This window comes from Macrotis lagotis, chromosome 1 (genome assembly GCF_037893015.1).
Source record: "Macrotis lagotis isolate mMagLag1 chromosome 1, bilby.v1.9.chrom.fasta, whole genome shotgun sequence".
Taxonomy (NCBI): domain Eukaryota; kingdom Metazoa; phylum Chordata; class Mammalia; order Peramelemorphia; family Peramelidae; genus Macrotis; species Macrotis lagotis.
The window spans coordinates 277679579-277693254 of record NC_133658.1 but is presented as its reverse complement, the minus strand read 5'-3'; the positions used below and the strand labels follow the sequence as shown (position 1 = coordinate 277693254).

Below are 13676 nucleotides of genomic sequence, written 5' to 3'. Positions count from 1 at the left end.
CTCTTCTTTAAAGAGAGAAAATTTTACTTGCATTATCTATTTTATGTAGTTATGGGGAAAGCATTTCACAAACCTTAATGTTGACACTCATTAGTCTGTTAAGTTTGCAAAACTGCTTGACCTGTAACATTCATCACAACCCTGAAAAGTGACTTGCTTTTAGAATAAAATAAACTCCTCTGTATGGCATTTGAAGTCTTTTATAATCTAACTCAAAATTCTCATTCTTGGCAAATCATACATTTTCTCACCTCATGTTCTCCATTCTCCAACCAGAGTGACCCATTGGCTGTTTTCTGACAAATTTTTCCATTTCAGAGGAAGCTAAGTGGTTCAGTGGATAGAATGCTGACCTTGGAGTCAGAGGAACCTGAGTTCAAATCCAGCCTCAGACACATATTACTATTTGTGTGAGCCTGGCCAAGACACTTAAATGAAATTGTCTTGCAAAAAAAAACCAAAAAAATCTTTCCATCTGCTGTCTCAGGGCCTTTGTATGGCCTGTTACAGAGTTACAGTGAGAGTTCCCTTTTTCAGAGTTCCCCTTGGTCCCTTTGGATCTCTAAATCTTCCCAAGCTTCAGCCCAGGGACCTCCTCGTACTGGAGATCTTTTCCAGTTTCCACAGTTCCTGGGGCTGAAATTACTTTGCATTTGCTTGGTTTGTAATTTTATGTAAGCTCCTTGAGGGCAGGGACTATTTCCATTTTCATCTGTGTGTTCTGAATGCCTCACACAGGGTCTGGCAGAGAGAAAGAACTTACTAACAACTACTGAATTGAATTGAATCTCTGTTTTATAGATGAGTACACAAGTCTTAGAAAGACTAAGTGACTTCTCCATGGTTACATAGCTAATAAGTGTTAGAAGGGGGATTTACAAAATGTCATGACTAGAGTGAACTGAAACAATGCTATGTAAATGTCAGTGACTGTTGATATTATTCTGCTCTCGTGGGCTTCTTCCCATTTTAGATACTGGGTACTATACTAGCCATGTGCAGATATGATTTAAAATCATGGGACAGTCCACAGAATGGGCTCATTTGGAGTAGAATTTGAAATCATAATGATCCAGTTGACTTTGGGGAATGTGTTTTTGTTTGTTCACAAGGGACACAGTACTATAAATGAGAGAGAATCATCAAATCCATTTCAGAGGAAGCTAAGTGGTAGAATGGTAGAACACTGACTTTGGAGTCAGAGGAAAGTTAAATGACGTGCTCATGGTCTTACACCTAGAAAGTATCCAAGGCAGAATTTAAATCCAGGCCTTCTAAACCTAAATCTAGTATTTTATCAACTGTACTAACTGTAAGGGACCAAAAAAATCTAGAATTATAGAACTTAAAATTGGAAGAAAACTTGGGTCTATACTCTTAATTACCTAAATTTATAGATGAAGCCCATAGATGTTAAATGACCTGCCCCCAAAGTCTCACAGATAATAAGTAGAAAAGCTAGAATTTGAATTCAAGTCCTATGATCCCAAGTGGAATTGCTGCTATGCAAATAATAAGGAATATCTTAAATATAAGCCATATCAACAGACACACAAGTTTCAGGTAACTATGGATCGATCTACATAGGTAGGACTACAGTAAAAATTTAAATTCAAAGTGAATAAAAAACATAAAAATAGTAATAGTGCTGAAGGATAACTTTTTAAAATCTTTATACTAGATACTTAAACTTTCATTAATCAGAACATTTAAGCAATGGAAAATTATAACTAATTGAATTTTCTGTTCATCTAAGAGTTAACTAGGAAAACTTCTTGAAAATCTATTAAGCAGTTATACTTTCTTTTTGAGTATAATGGATTATAATTTAAATTTATTCTTTATGGTTCTTGGTTTTATAGTAATACTAATAATGATAATTAATATTTTATAAAGCACTTGCTGTGGGTGCCAGGTACTCTGCTAAGTGCTTTACAGCTTATCTCATTTGATCCCCCCAACCACTCTGGGAGATAGGTGCTATTAGTATCTTCATTTTACAGTTGAGGAAGCTGAGGCAAAGAGAGGTTAAGTCACTTACTCAGTATCTTATCTCAGTAAATGTCTGGGGCTAGATTTGAACTCGGGTCTTCCTGACTTGAGGCCCAACCCACTATCCACTATCCATGGTTATAATGTAACTACAGGTTATGGTTCTGTAAGGGAGTATGTTGAAATGTATACTAGCCCCAGATATAGTCTAAATGTTATTTTTTCCTCCTGGTAAATACTCTATCTAAATATTCTTGCCTTGTCAAGACTTCTAGATTTACTTTGAAACTTCAGTAGTGGGAGAGTTCTTGTTAAGTAAATGTTCTAATTAGTTGAATCATTAAGTCCAAGTTTTATCTAAACTATTTATCTCTACATTTACTTGGCATAATGCTCTGCCCCAGTGGGCCTTTAACAATGGGTTCTAGGTATTTCATATATTTGCATGTTCATGATTTCTTGACTAAACTAGTATGAAATTTATGTGAAAATATAAAAAATTTTTATATGCTTCTTGGAGAGTTACCTTTATTTTTTTCCCTAAAAGAGAAAATAATGAATGAGAACAAATTTAAGACAATCCACTGAAAAATATAGCCAAACAATAATAAAAGACAATTTTAAAAGACTTGTGATGAAAACTACTATCCATATCTAGAGAAGGAACTTTGGAGTGTGAATGAAGACTGAAGATTATTAACTTTAATTTTTAAAAATTGTCTTATGTATTACCTCATTTTTTTCCTCTCTTAAGTATTATTCTCATTTTTCCTCATGTTTTCTTTCTTTCGTTTGGATCTGATTATTCTCACATACCATGTTCAATATTGATCTACGTTTACTATGATTATAAATATAAAGCCTATATCAGATTGCTTTCTGTCAAGGGAAGGGGAGAGGGAAGGGAGGGAGGGAGAAAAACTGTAAAACTCAAAACCTTGTTTAAAAATGATTGCTTAAAAACTACCATTGCATGTAGTTGGAAAAACAAATAAATATTTTTTAAAAAATGAAAAACATAGTCAAAAAAATTAGAATTTTTTGGGAGAGTTGCATATTAGTATAGGTACTACAGGGATAACTAACTTAAAACATAAAATATTAACATTTCATGCATGTAACATTTTTATATAAAACTGCTTCTTCAGAGTGGAAGAAATTGTTTTCTAATATATGTGATTAAGAAATCTAAGGAAAGAGATACCTTGGAAAGTTCAGATTTTCTCTTAGAAGTAGAAAGGTCCATAAATGAACTATCAGACCTAGAAGAGGTTTTTGAGATTATCCTCTCATCTCTTTCTACATTGCAGAGAAAGAAACTTCTGCTTTAAAAGGGAACTGCATCCATGGGAAAAAGGGAAAGTATATACTACAAACATTAAATTTGGTGTCAAGCTAAAGGACAGAAATCACTTTTATTAGCAACTAAAGGGAACTTTAAGAAGAGAGTTGGTCAGTTCTTAAGGTTTCAACTATACTCTTAATAACTACCCCTCCTCTTTTCCTCCCATTCCCCCAACCCCATCAACATAGACTTTTTTTAGGTTTTTGCAAGGCAAACGGGGTTAAGTGGCTTGCCCAAGGCCACACAGCTAGGTAATTATTAAGCGTCTGAGACCAGATTTGAACCCAAGTACTACTGACTCCAAGGCAGGTGCTTTATCCACTACGCCACCTAGCTGCCCCCAATATAGACTTTTAATAGAGGCATTTTGTCTCCCTCTGAGTCAGTTGTATTTCAAAATACCATAGCTTCTCTAAGCTTAGTGTTCATTTTCTATTTGTTTAAACATTTAATGTCTTTCAGATTTTCCTCATTTTTAAAGCTTAAGATCTGAACAGCAATAAAAATAAAAATAGGTTTATTTTCCATTGACTATATTTGTGACAACCCCCAGATTAAACACTTAAACGGAAAGGTTTCATTACCCAAAATTTATGCCCATTGGATACTGAAATTCTACCAGTAGAGGCTAGTTACTTTGGGTTGAGCATTGCCCTCTCCAGTCTTCTTTTTAAAAAAGTACAGTTCCCTTCTTGGAAGGCAGAAGCATTAAGCTTCAACTTCATTGTGGGCAAAAGGTGGCCAGCAGAGAGCCCTGGGTTCTTGGAGAGGGAAGCATTTCTGAAGATTGTGGGAGCTGGAGGAAGCCATGAAAACAAACTTCTCATGTCTCAAAGCTTTACATTTAGCTAGCTTGGTCATTTCACAGTCATTTCTTTAATCCTTGGGACAAAATGATAATGTAATAGATATCATTGCTTCCTAGATGTTATTCATTAACTGAAAATAGCAAAACATTATTTCCCTAATGACATGTTTTATCCTTGTTGTATATAGTTGCAGAAAAATTTTGGATTGTGGAAGAAGCATCATACACCCGTGGATAGCCTGTGTCCAGAGGCAAGCCCTATAGCTAAAAATCCCAGGCATTCAGAAAAAGGACTCAGCCTCCTTGTGCAGAATCTTCTGGGGAAACCACTGGATAAAACAGAGCAACTTTCAAACTGGGAGAAACGGCCCCTCCGGGAGGAACAGATCCTTTATGCAGGTCTGATGGACAACAGAGCCAAAGGCCCAAGCTTCTGAACTTTGTCAAGAACACACCAATAAAATGGAAATATGTACAATGTGATTGTGCATGTATAACCTATATCAGATTATTTGCTATCTTAGGGAGGGGAAGGGAAGGGTGGGAAGGAGAAAATTTTACAAAAGTGAATGTTGAAAACTTTCTTTACATATAATTGGAAAAAATACATTTTTTAAAATGTTGGGGGAAAAATACATGTCAAATAGCAAAAGGTCTGATCAGTGGGACCTATAAAGCCACAGTATGGTTAGTCTATCCTCATGTGGATCAGGCTACAAAACTTGAATGTAAGTTGTTTTAATGATTTTTTTTTCAGTGAGTATTTACTGATCCCTACCCTTAGGGATACACATTCTAGAGGCAGCTAGGTGACATGGTAGATAGAACACCAGCCATGGCATCAGTGAGTTTAAATCTGCCTCAGATACTTACCAGCTGTATGACCCTAGGCAAGTCACTTTATCCTAATTGCCTCCAAAAAATATATATACATTCTGGTTGGGGAGACAACTTCAGAACTGACTTGATCAAATAGTTAAAAGGATTAACTTCCCTGTTTCTTCCCCTTCATATCTTTTTCTATAATCAGCTATGCTTTAGGAGAAAGAACAAATGGTATAGCCATGGTCCCTGTCCTGAAGGAGCTCTCAGACACACATAAGACATTTGGAAAATAATAAAAGACACTAAAGTATATTTATTTGTGAAATCCTCTCCAATAAAATGTCTTTTTATCTAGAAAGAGAAATATACTACTTTCTCTACTGTTTTCATACAACCCTTAATAATAATGTTAGTGATGGTGATGATAATGATGATGCTGATCCTGATTGTCTCCCCCAAAAATACACATTCTGGTTGTGCATATAATAATAAATAAAATAAATAAATATAAATAAGTAAATAAAATAAGTAAAAATTCTGATACTGGAAGCTCACATTTATAGAATACCGAAAGTTTTACAAAGTCTTTTTTCTCAGAACAAATCTATGCTGTAAGGCAAGTGTCCTTTTACCAATTTTTCAGATGAATACTATTAGGCTCAGAGTTTCCTGATTAATATCACACCAAATACCAATTGTGTCTTTCCTTTCCACTCTTCCAGTGGTATCTCTCTTCTCCCAGGTCTTTTCTCTGCTCCTAAAAGTGTGAACTTCTTGAACATTTGTAATGTTGCCATCAAGGCCATGCATTTTTAAAGTATTTTAAGCAAAAATACAGGTGAATAAGATGGTTCTGTCATATTGACAAAGATTTGCTCTACCTCCTTTTCCTCTGCCTCCTTCCCATCCAGGTTAACAACTGAACCAAGTTCAGAATTTGTGTCAGATTTCTTTCATTCATGAGCCAGGTTTCATTCACTCATTGCCCATTTCAGGGCAGCTTAATAAGAAGTAGTTCAAGTCACAAGGTCTGGAGTAGGACTTCCTTGTTTGTGTATTAACCCACACATTAGCGGGAGGAACATCATTGAGAACAGGGGAAGAAATGTCTTCATTTTCCCCTCACCGAAATGAAGTAGGGGAGGAAATATGCCCAACTAGTCCAAAATCAGTGACTTCATTCATAAAGACTTAATCCCTCCAGTAAAATACTCATCCATTTGCATAATTGATTTCTTTTAGGTGAATAATAAGAAAAACAACAATAATATCTGCCATTTGTATAATGCTTTTTGCTTTCAAAACAATGTTCTATCCATTATCTCATTAGATCTTCACCACAACCCTGTGAAGTAGGCACAGTGGAGATCATTGTCCTCATCCTAAAAATAAGAATACTGACACATGGGGAGGTGAAGTGAAATGATCTGCCTGACCTTGAGTCAGTGAGTAAGGGGTAGAGCCAGGACCTGAGTCCAAGTCTGCTCTCCCAGACCAGTACTCCTTTTCCTATGATAGGTATGCAAAGTTCATTAAGAAAAAAGTAATTAGCACCAGACCATCAGCCAGTACTGAAGAAACTTCAGAACGTAGTCTGCTTATTATCCTTCATTGTTCTTAAAATGCTATAAAAGTTTAATGAACTTTTACCTTATATGATGGCCCTTATTACCCTCAGAATCTCAGAAAATGTGATCCCTATAAAGCATTCTTAAGCAGATCTGTAGCAGCATATCTGAAATGAGTAATGTGCTGGAAGTTTTTTGTATGTTGCCCCAAGAGCAGCGTCTCTGGTTCCTTCTCTGTAGGATTTCATGACCCACCCTTGTTCTCTTCCCTCTCCACAGCTTCAGATGCATACTGCTTATTGGAAGTCTATGAGTTGCTTTGTAAAGATCCAGCCCATTTTGGCTTGACTGCAAACCTGAAAGAGAGTCTCGAAGGCAAACAGAGTACAAAGCCCAGGGCAAAGAAGCCACTCAGCAAGCAAGGGATGCAATCTCCTTCTGAACAGGTTGGTTGAAATCTTCTAGCAAATCCAGGTCTGTGCTTCTGACATATGATGATGTGCTCATGCACAACCTGATCCCCACATCCCCAGTGTCCAATCTACTTCCATGCTAAGGAGAATAAAAGTTAGCTCTTTCAGCATTTATCAGGAAAGAATTATTTTGCCATTTGTGGCCACTTATTAGTACTCATTTTCTTTGTTCTAGAAAGATGAACACTGAAAGGAGATTAAAAACAAGTGGTATTTATGTAGTGCTTTAAATTAAGTGTGGAAAGTATTAATAGATAAAAGCATTTTATGTGTATATTTATAGATAATATATACATATACACACAGACACATATTTGGGTGTCATGACAGTCTTATGATATAAATGTTAAAACCCCCATTTTGCAGATAAGGAAAGTGAAGCTCAAAAGGGTCCCACAACAAGTGTCTTAGCTCTGGTCATCCTAACCAGTCCAATACTCTATCCAATATATACATACATAGATACATATGCATATGTGTATATTTACATATATATTATATGTGTATATCCATCTACTATATCATATATAGAAATCATAAAGAGCAACATGGGATTTGGAGTGGAAAGATAGTAGAAAATCATCTGATCCAACTCTCATTTTCCAGTAGAGAAACTGAGGACCAGAGAGGAGAGATGTCATATAGATCATATGTAGAAGAGTTGAGGTTTGAACCCTGATCTCTAGTCAAGACAGTTGATGGCCTAACTGTAGATAAAGGGCTGTACTTAGAGTCAGGAAGGCCTAAGTTCAAATATATATATTTCCTAGCTGTGTAACCCTGAACAAGTCATTTAACCTCAGTTTCCTCATCTCTAAGCTAGGGATAATCATAGCACTTACTTCCCTGAGGTTATGAGTATTAAATGACATAAGATTTTTAAAAAGCACTTAGCCTAGAGCCTGACAGTTACTGTAGAAGCCCGTTTTCCTTCCTCATCTCCTGACTCCAAATCTAGAGAAGGAGAACACAGACTTATTTCCAAAAAATCAAGAAATGAGAACTATCAGCCTTTTGGAATCTTGAGAAAAATCATTTTTAGGACAGAAGAAAGGAAGTACAGCTTTACACAGAAGGGACTAAACCTAAAGGATCTGTTAGGATAAGAGGTCTACCCCAAATGGACAGACAGTAGAAATTCCTTTTAAAAATATTTTGATAAATCCATGACTAACAAGTTCACAATAAATTATGAAGTGAGGATCCAGCCTTCCTTTGGAAGGCCTATGTCAGGGAGCATATATCCCTTTTTCTTGTCTCCTAGGCTAGTCCTGCTAGAGGCAGAGGTGGGTCTGGATGGTTCATGGGCTCATCAATTTCAGGGCTCTTCTCAGCTTTCTAAATTGGAGATCTCCACTCAGATGGAGAATTTGCTAGTAGCAAGATCTGAATCTTTACATAGGGAACAACTAGTAGGAATGATTCTGTGATGGGAGAAACAATGAGAAAACTGAAAGGACTTTGTCTGCATTTGCCCATCTTTAATTCTGTCACACTGTACCTTGTATTATACTTATTTATATACACAGGTATATTTCTCCCCTTGAAGATTTTTAAGCTCCTCCAGGGCAAGGCATCGACTCAGTTTTCACATTAGTGTTTGCAGTAACTAGCACTGTGCCTTGCACTTGGGAGGTCCTTAACTATTTATTGAATTAAATTGAATGCAAAGAAAACTGCAAAGCATTCTCGCAGAAATAAGGTATGCATCAGTATGTCACCTTACTTACCAGTACATATATGACTTAAATATAATAATCACAACATAAACAGATTAAAAGAGCAAGGAAAAAATATTCTTTTACAGCTATGGATAGGAGAAAACTTCATAACCTAAAAAGGAATAGACAGGATCCAAGAAACCTTTGTAAAGGGTTTCTCTAATAAAGGTCGTCTTTCTTTCTTTTTTCTTTTTTTAATTCTATTTATGGCAGTGGGGCTAAGTAACTTGCCCAAGGTCACACAGCTAGGTAATTATTAAGTGTCAGGCCGGATTTGAACTCAGGTCCTCCTGACTCCAGGGCCAGTGCTCTATCTACTGTACTACCTAGCTGTCCCTAAAGTTCTTATTTCTAAGATATTTAAGGAATTATTTCAAATTTATATGAATAAGAACAATTCCTCCTATAGAAAAAATGAAAGTATATGCAGTTTTTGAAGGAATAAATCAAAGATATTAAATATGAAAATTGTTCCAAATTATTAAGGAACTGCAACAACTTTGAGCTTCTATCTCACATCTGTCAGACTGGTAAAGATGATAGAAATAGAAAATGATATTTGGAGGGACTGAGGGAAAGCATGCTGATGATAAACCTGTGAAATGGAAAGTCCATTCTAGAAAGCAACTGGAAACTTCATCCTCAATGTCACCAAACTTTGAAAACCCTTAGACCCAAAAATACTACTTCTAGGCCTATACCCCAAAGAGATCAAATAAAGAGGAAGAGGACCTATATACACAAAAATGTATTGAAGTGCTTTTGAATTGAAAAAGAATTTGAGACTAAGAAATATTCATCAATTGGGAAAGGGCTAATGTTAAATGAATATCATCAATTGAATTGAAGGTACTGGCAACAACTGGAGAGACACTTTCTGCCAATGCTTTTCCTGAGATTTCTGCCAAAGACTTCAGTGTGGTGTGTGACACCATGCTGCAGGGCCTGGCTCGCTACCTTCGTTGCCTGGGAGTGGATGCACGTGTGCTTGAGAACTCTGACGACCACCGGCAAGCTGCTGAGGTCTGTTTCTTTCTTTTTTTTTTTAATTTATTTTTTAAATTTTCATCCATTTGTACATGCATATTTCCAAGTTACAAAATTTCCCTCTACCCTTCCTTCCTACCCCACTTCCCTCAGTAGAGAACTACTCAGTAGTAGTTAACATTTTACATACATATTTTATTAAACATATTTACAAATTAGTAATTTTTGGCATGAGGAACTAGGATTAAGGGAAAGCTGAGGTCAGTTTTCTTATAATTTAGGCTAGCCCTTGGACTATTCTGAAATACGTGGGTTCTCCCCATTAAAGAATTTCCCTTTACTCTTCAGCTTCAAGTTGTGATACAACATAGTTTCCAGAGACACTCCTTGAAAAAATTGATTGTGCTCAGATTTGGCCCCTTGCCTCATTCTTACTATGACCAAAACCATTTTCTTTTTCTCCCAAGAACAGTTTTCTAAAAGGGATTTTTGCTACAGGAAGGAGACATGATGAACTCTAAGGTCTTTCTCAGTTCAGAAAGTCTATAATTGTTCCTTTCCTTCTGGGAGGGATGCTTTTCACCAGGTTTCCAAAAGTGAGTCAGTAGGCCACACCCCAGGGCAGAAAGGAGCAGTGGCAGGGTCAATTGATAACTGAACCCCTGAATCACTTTGTTCTTTCCTCTCAAAGGTACCTTATTAAAGATTTTACTCATTTAAGTTTCACAGGATGCATATCTCCATGTTGGTTTTCCCTACTCTAATGTTTCATGTGTGTTACTATGCCTTACAAGTAGTAGCTGCTCCATAAACATTTGTTGTTTGAGTTCATTAAAAATTGTGCCTTCAGAAGTGATGAGATGTATTAGGTTGTCTGCCTGGACCAAAGGGGCCATATTATGCATGTGTTTTCTGTATTGTCCTGCTTAGAGGATTGCATTTCTATCTGTTTTAATTATGAAACTTAAAAGTTACTCTGTAGAGGTCCTCCTGTGGGTGAATCTAGGCAAGTCTTCCTTTTAGGTTCCATGCATATAATGAAGGGGTCTAAATGAGCTTCCAACTACCTTTTGTCTCTGAAGTCTATGAATGTCTGTCCCTAATCAGGACTGTGATTTACCTCATAAAGATGGATGTGAACTCTGTCCCATTTTTTTAACACACACACACACACACACACACACACACACACACACACACACACACAACATAGGACTTGACAATATAAAAAGTATTAGATTCACACCACCATGAGGCAAGTAGTATAAATGTCATTCACATTTTATGTGGTTGATTCTGACTATTCCTAATACCACAGTGACATTTCAGTCAATCCAAAGACAATTGATAAATTCTGGAATTGCCTACTGAATCTCCCCTCAGAAGTTTTACCAGGAATTGGGTCTCAGAGACATGGAACAACTTACCAACTTACCTGGGATCACCAAGCTACTAAATGTTGAAGCTGAAACTCAAGCCTAGGTAAAACTTCCTAAAGTTTGTGCTACAACATTACTGGTAGAAGCCATTCCACTATTATTCAGCTACTATCTATGATTTAACTAATGTCACTGTGACATAGTAAAAAGCTATATGCCTGGGAGGAGGACACAGGCCTAGACAACCTGAAACAGCAGATAATCCAATTGGTTTTGTAATATAACATATGGTTTCATTTTTTGAACCAGGTTTAACTTTTTAATTGTATTGTTCTTTAGCCTACCATTAGACTAAATTGTTTGCATTCCCTAAGAAAACAACAGTGACTAGGAGGGGATCACAAACAGGGGAAATCAGTTTAGAATACATTGCCATGGATAATCCACATAGAGATACTTGACTATGCCTAGGAAGGACCACCCATTATTGCATGTGAGCTGTTAGGCTGTTGTTTTTTTCCCCTGTATTATTCAACCATGTTATCATCAACTCCATATGGACCATATAGGAAATGAAGACTCCAGAAGCTTCAAGGTCATTGCTCCATCTCTTAAAAGAGTAAGAATTGATTCAGCCAGAGATCCTGGAATTATTTGAAATTTGGTTCCCATTGTCTTTTTTAGCCCTCAGTTGCTAAAGCAACAGTAAATATTGTTGCTTTCTGGAAAGACCTCCTTTCCCTTGTGGATATTTTTCACCCAAGAAAGGGATTCATTTGGAAAAGAAAATGGAAATGAGATGGTAGGTCTGGAAATGGAAGTACAGGAGGAGTGGAGATTATATACCCAGAAGGCTGATATTTGCCATTTCCCTGAGGTTTGGACCTGGGTGCTCAGATCCCTTTCCTAGCACTAACTGAGCCCTCGGTCTCTCACAGCTACATTAAGCCAAGATAGACTAGCCTTACTAGGAAAATAAGAAGAGCTTATGCTCCTTTACCTGCCAGTATTTGTTTTGAAAATCTATAAAAAGCTTCCTTCCCTCCATAAATTCACAGCAGCCACAACTCTGAACTGGTCCTGGGGGTTGGAAACTGGCTTCTTTTGCAAAGGAAATGGCAAATGCTCAATTCTCAGACATTTGATAAATGGATAGAGGTAGCTTGGTAGAACTCACCATAGTTATAAGAGGAGTGGAGTGGGTGACTAGCCAATGTCTCAGTGTTCCCAGTACCTATAATTTCAAGGCTTTCAAACCTTTGGAGATCGGCTTTGGTACCCATATAAGGTCTCAAACTTTGAAGCACACTTGTCTGTGTTTTCAAAGAAAATTGGTTTAGCCATTTTTGGTGATTATGAATATCAAATAAAAATAGAAGTCAAGTGCTTATGAACATTTTTTCTTACACATGTAATTTCAGAATGGTTCTATGATTGCTGAATGCAGTAAATTCTTTTTCTTTGGGGATTCAGAAATAAACATGAAGAGCAATGACAACTTTTCAGTAGCCCAAGAGTTTTAACTTTCTGAAAATTCATGTTAACTTTACCCTTGTGTTTTGAAATGGGAAAAGACTTCTGTCTTTCTTGTTGGAGGGACCAAATGGCTTTGAAAGGGAGAAGAAATTGAGTGTTTAGGAGAAATTGAAAGATTAAAGACAAGAGCCTGAAAAACAAAGAAGGGAAAGATGCTGGGAAAAGTGACAACATGTTGCTGTAACATAACTGATGTTCATTTTCTTGCTAAGTTCTAGCTTTCTGTGTACTGAAAGTACTAGCATTGCTGACTTCTCATCATTATTCATCTAATAAGGCAACACCTCCACATTCGGCTATAGGCTCATAGGTGGTCTAACCCTCAACTTCTTCAATAAGAGTCACTGGTTCCCAGACCCTGGACTCCTCTAATTTCTTTCTTTTCACTAAAATAATATAAAACAATACGCAATGTGATCTTTTGGGTGTGTGTGTGTGTGTGTGTGTGTGTGTGTTTAGATATCTCCATTCTTCCCCTACTAGGCTTAAGGTGCTTTTGAACACTTGGTGATTTAGCATTGCAACTTAGGGAATATGATTCTTCATTTTGTTCATTATCCTATTGCAGTAAAACAATCTAGACAATTTGTAATAAAGGGTTTAGTAGTAGTAAAAAAAATTAACTTCCTTTTGAAAGATGACAAACTCTGAATTATTTAAGTCTGAGTTAAAGAAATTTTACTGTAGTTGATTTTTTTTATCTGAGATCTTGTTTTGTAACATGCCAGATCAATGCCTCCCAAAAAGAGAAACCCAGAAGAGTTTTTTGGTACTCCAGGTAGCAGCCAGTTGTCCTTGATGTCTCCTGGGAGCAACTAAGAGGATTAGGCCTACTCTCTAAAACAGAAGTGGGGGAAATTTTTTTTCTGCCAAAACATAAATTTAAAAATTAATCTTCAATATTTGATCAAAAATTTAATTAATTCACCCCTAAAAAGTCCTAGATTTATTGAATTTTGAGGCTCACCCAGCCTTGGCAGCTCCAAACCAAATGATTTTGAAAGCCTAATACCACCTGTGGGCTGGATGTTCCCCATCTCTA

General features: G+C 36.6%; 1 protein-coding gene across 8 annotated transcripts in view; it reads left to right on the top strand.

The window, feature by feature from the left end:
• Positions 1 to 13676, top strand: part of EXD3 (exonuclease 3'-5' domain containing 3) — a 441427-nt gene that overhangs the window by 237676 nt on the left and 190075 nt on the right. For all 8 annotated transcript variants that reach the window (XM_074210605.1, XM_074210606.1, XM_074210599.1 and 5 more), the window contains 3 exons: positions 4334 to 4544; positions 6818 to 6984; positions 9582 to 9755. In XM_074210605.1, the coding sequence (XP_074066706.1) occupies positions 4334 to 4544; positions 6818 to 6984; positions 9582 to 9755 (552 nt within the window). The remainder of the gene's footprint in view (positions 1 to 4333; positions 4545 to 6817; positions 6985 to 9581; positions 9756 to 13676) is intronic.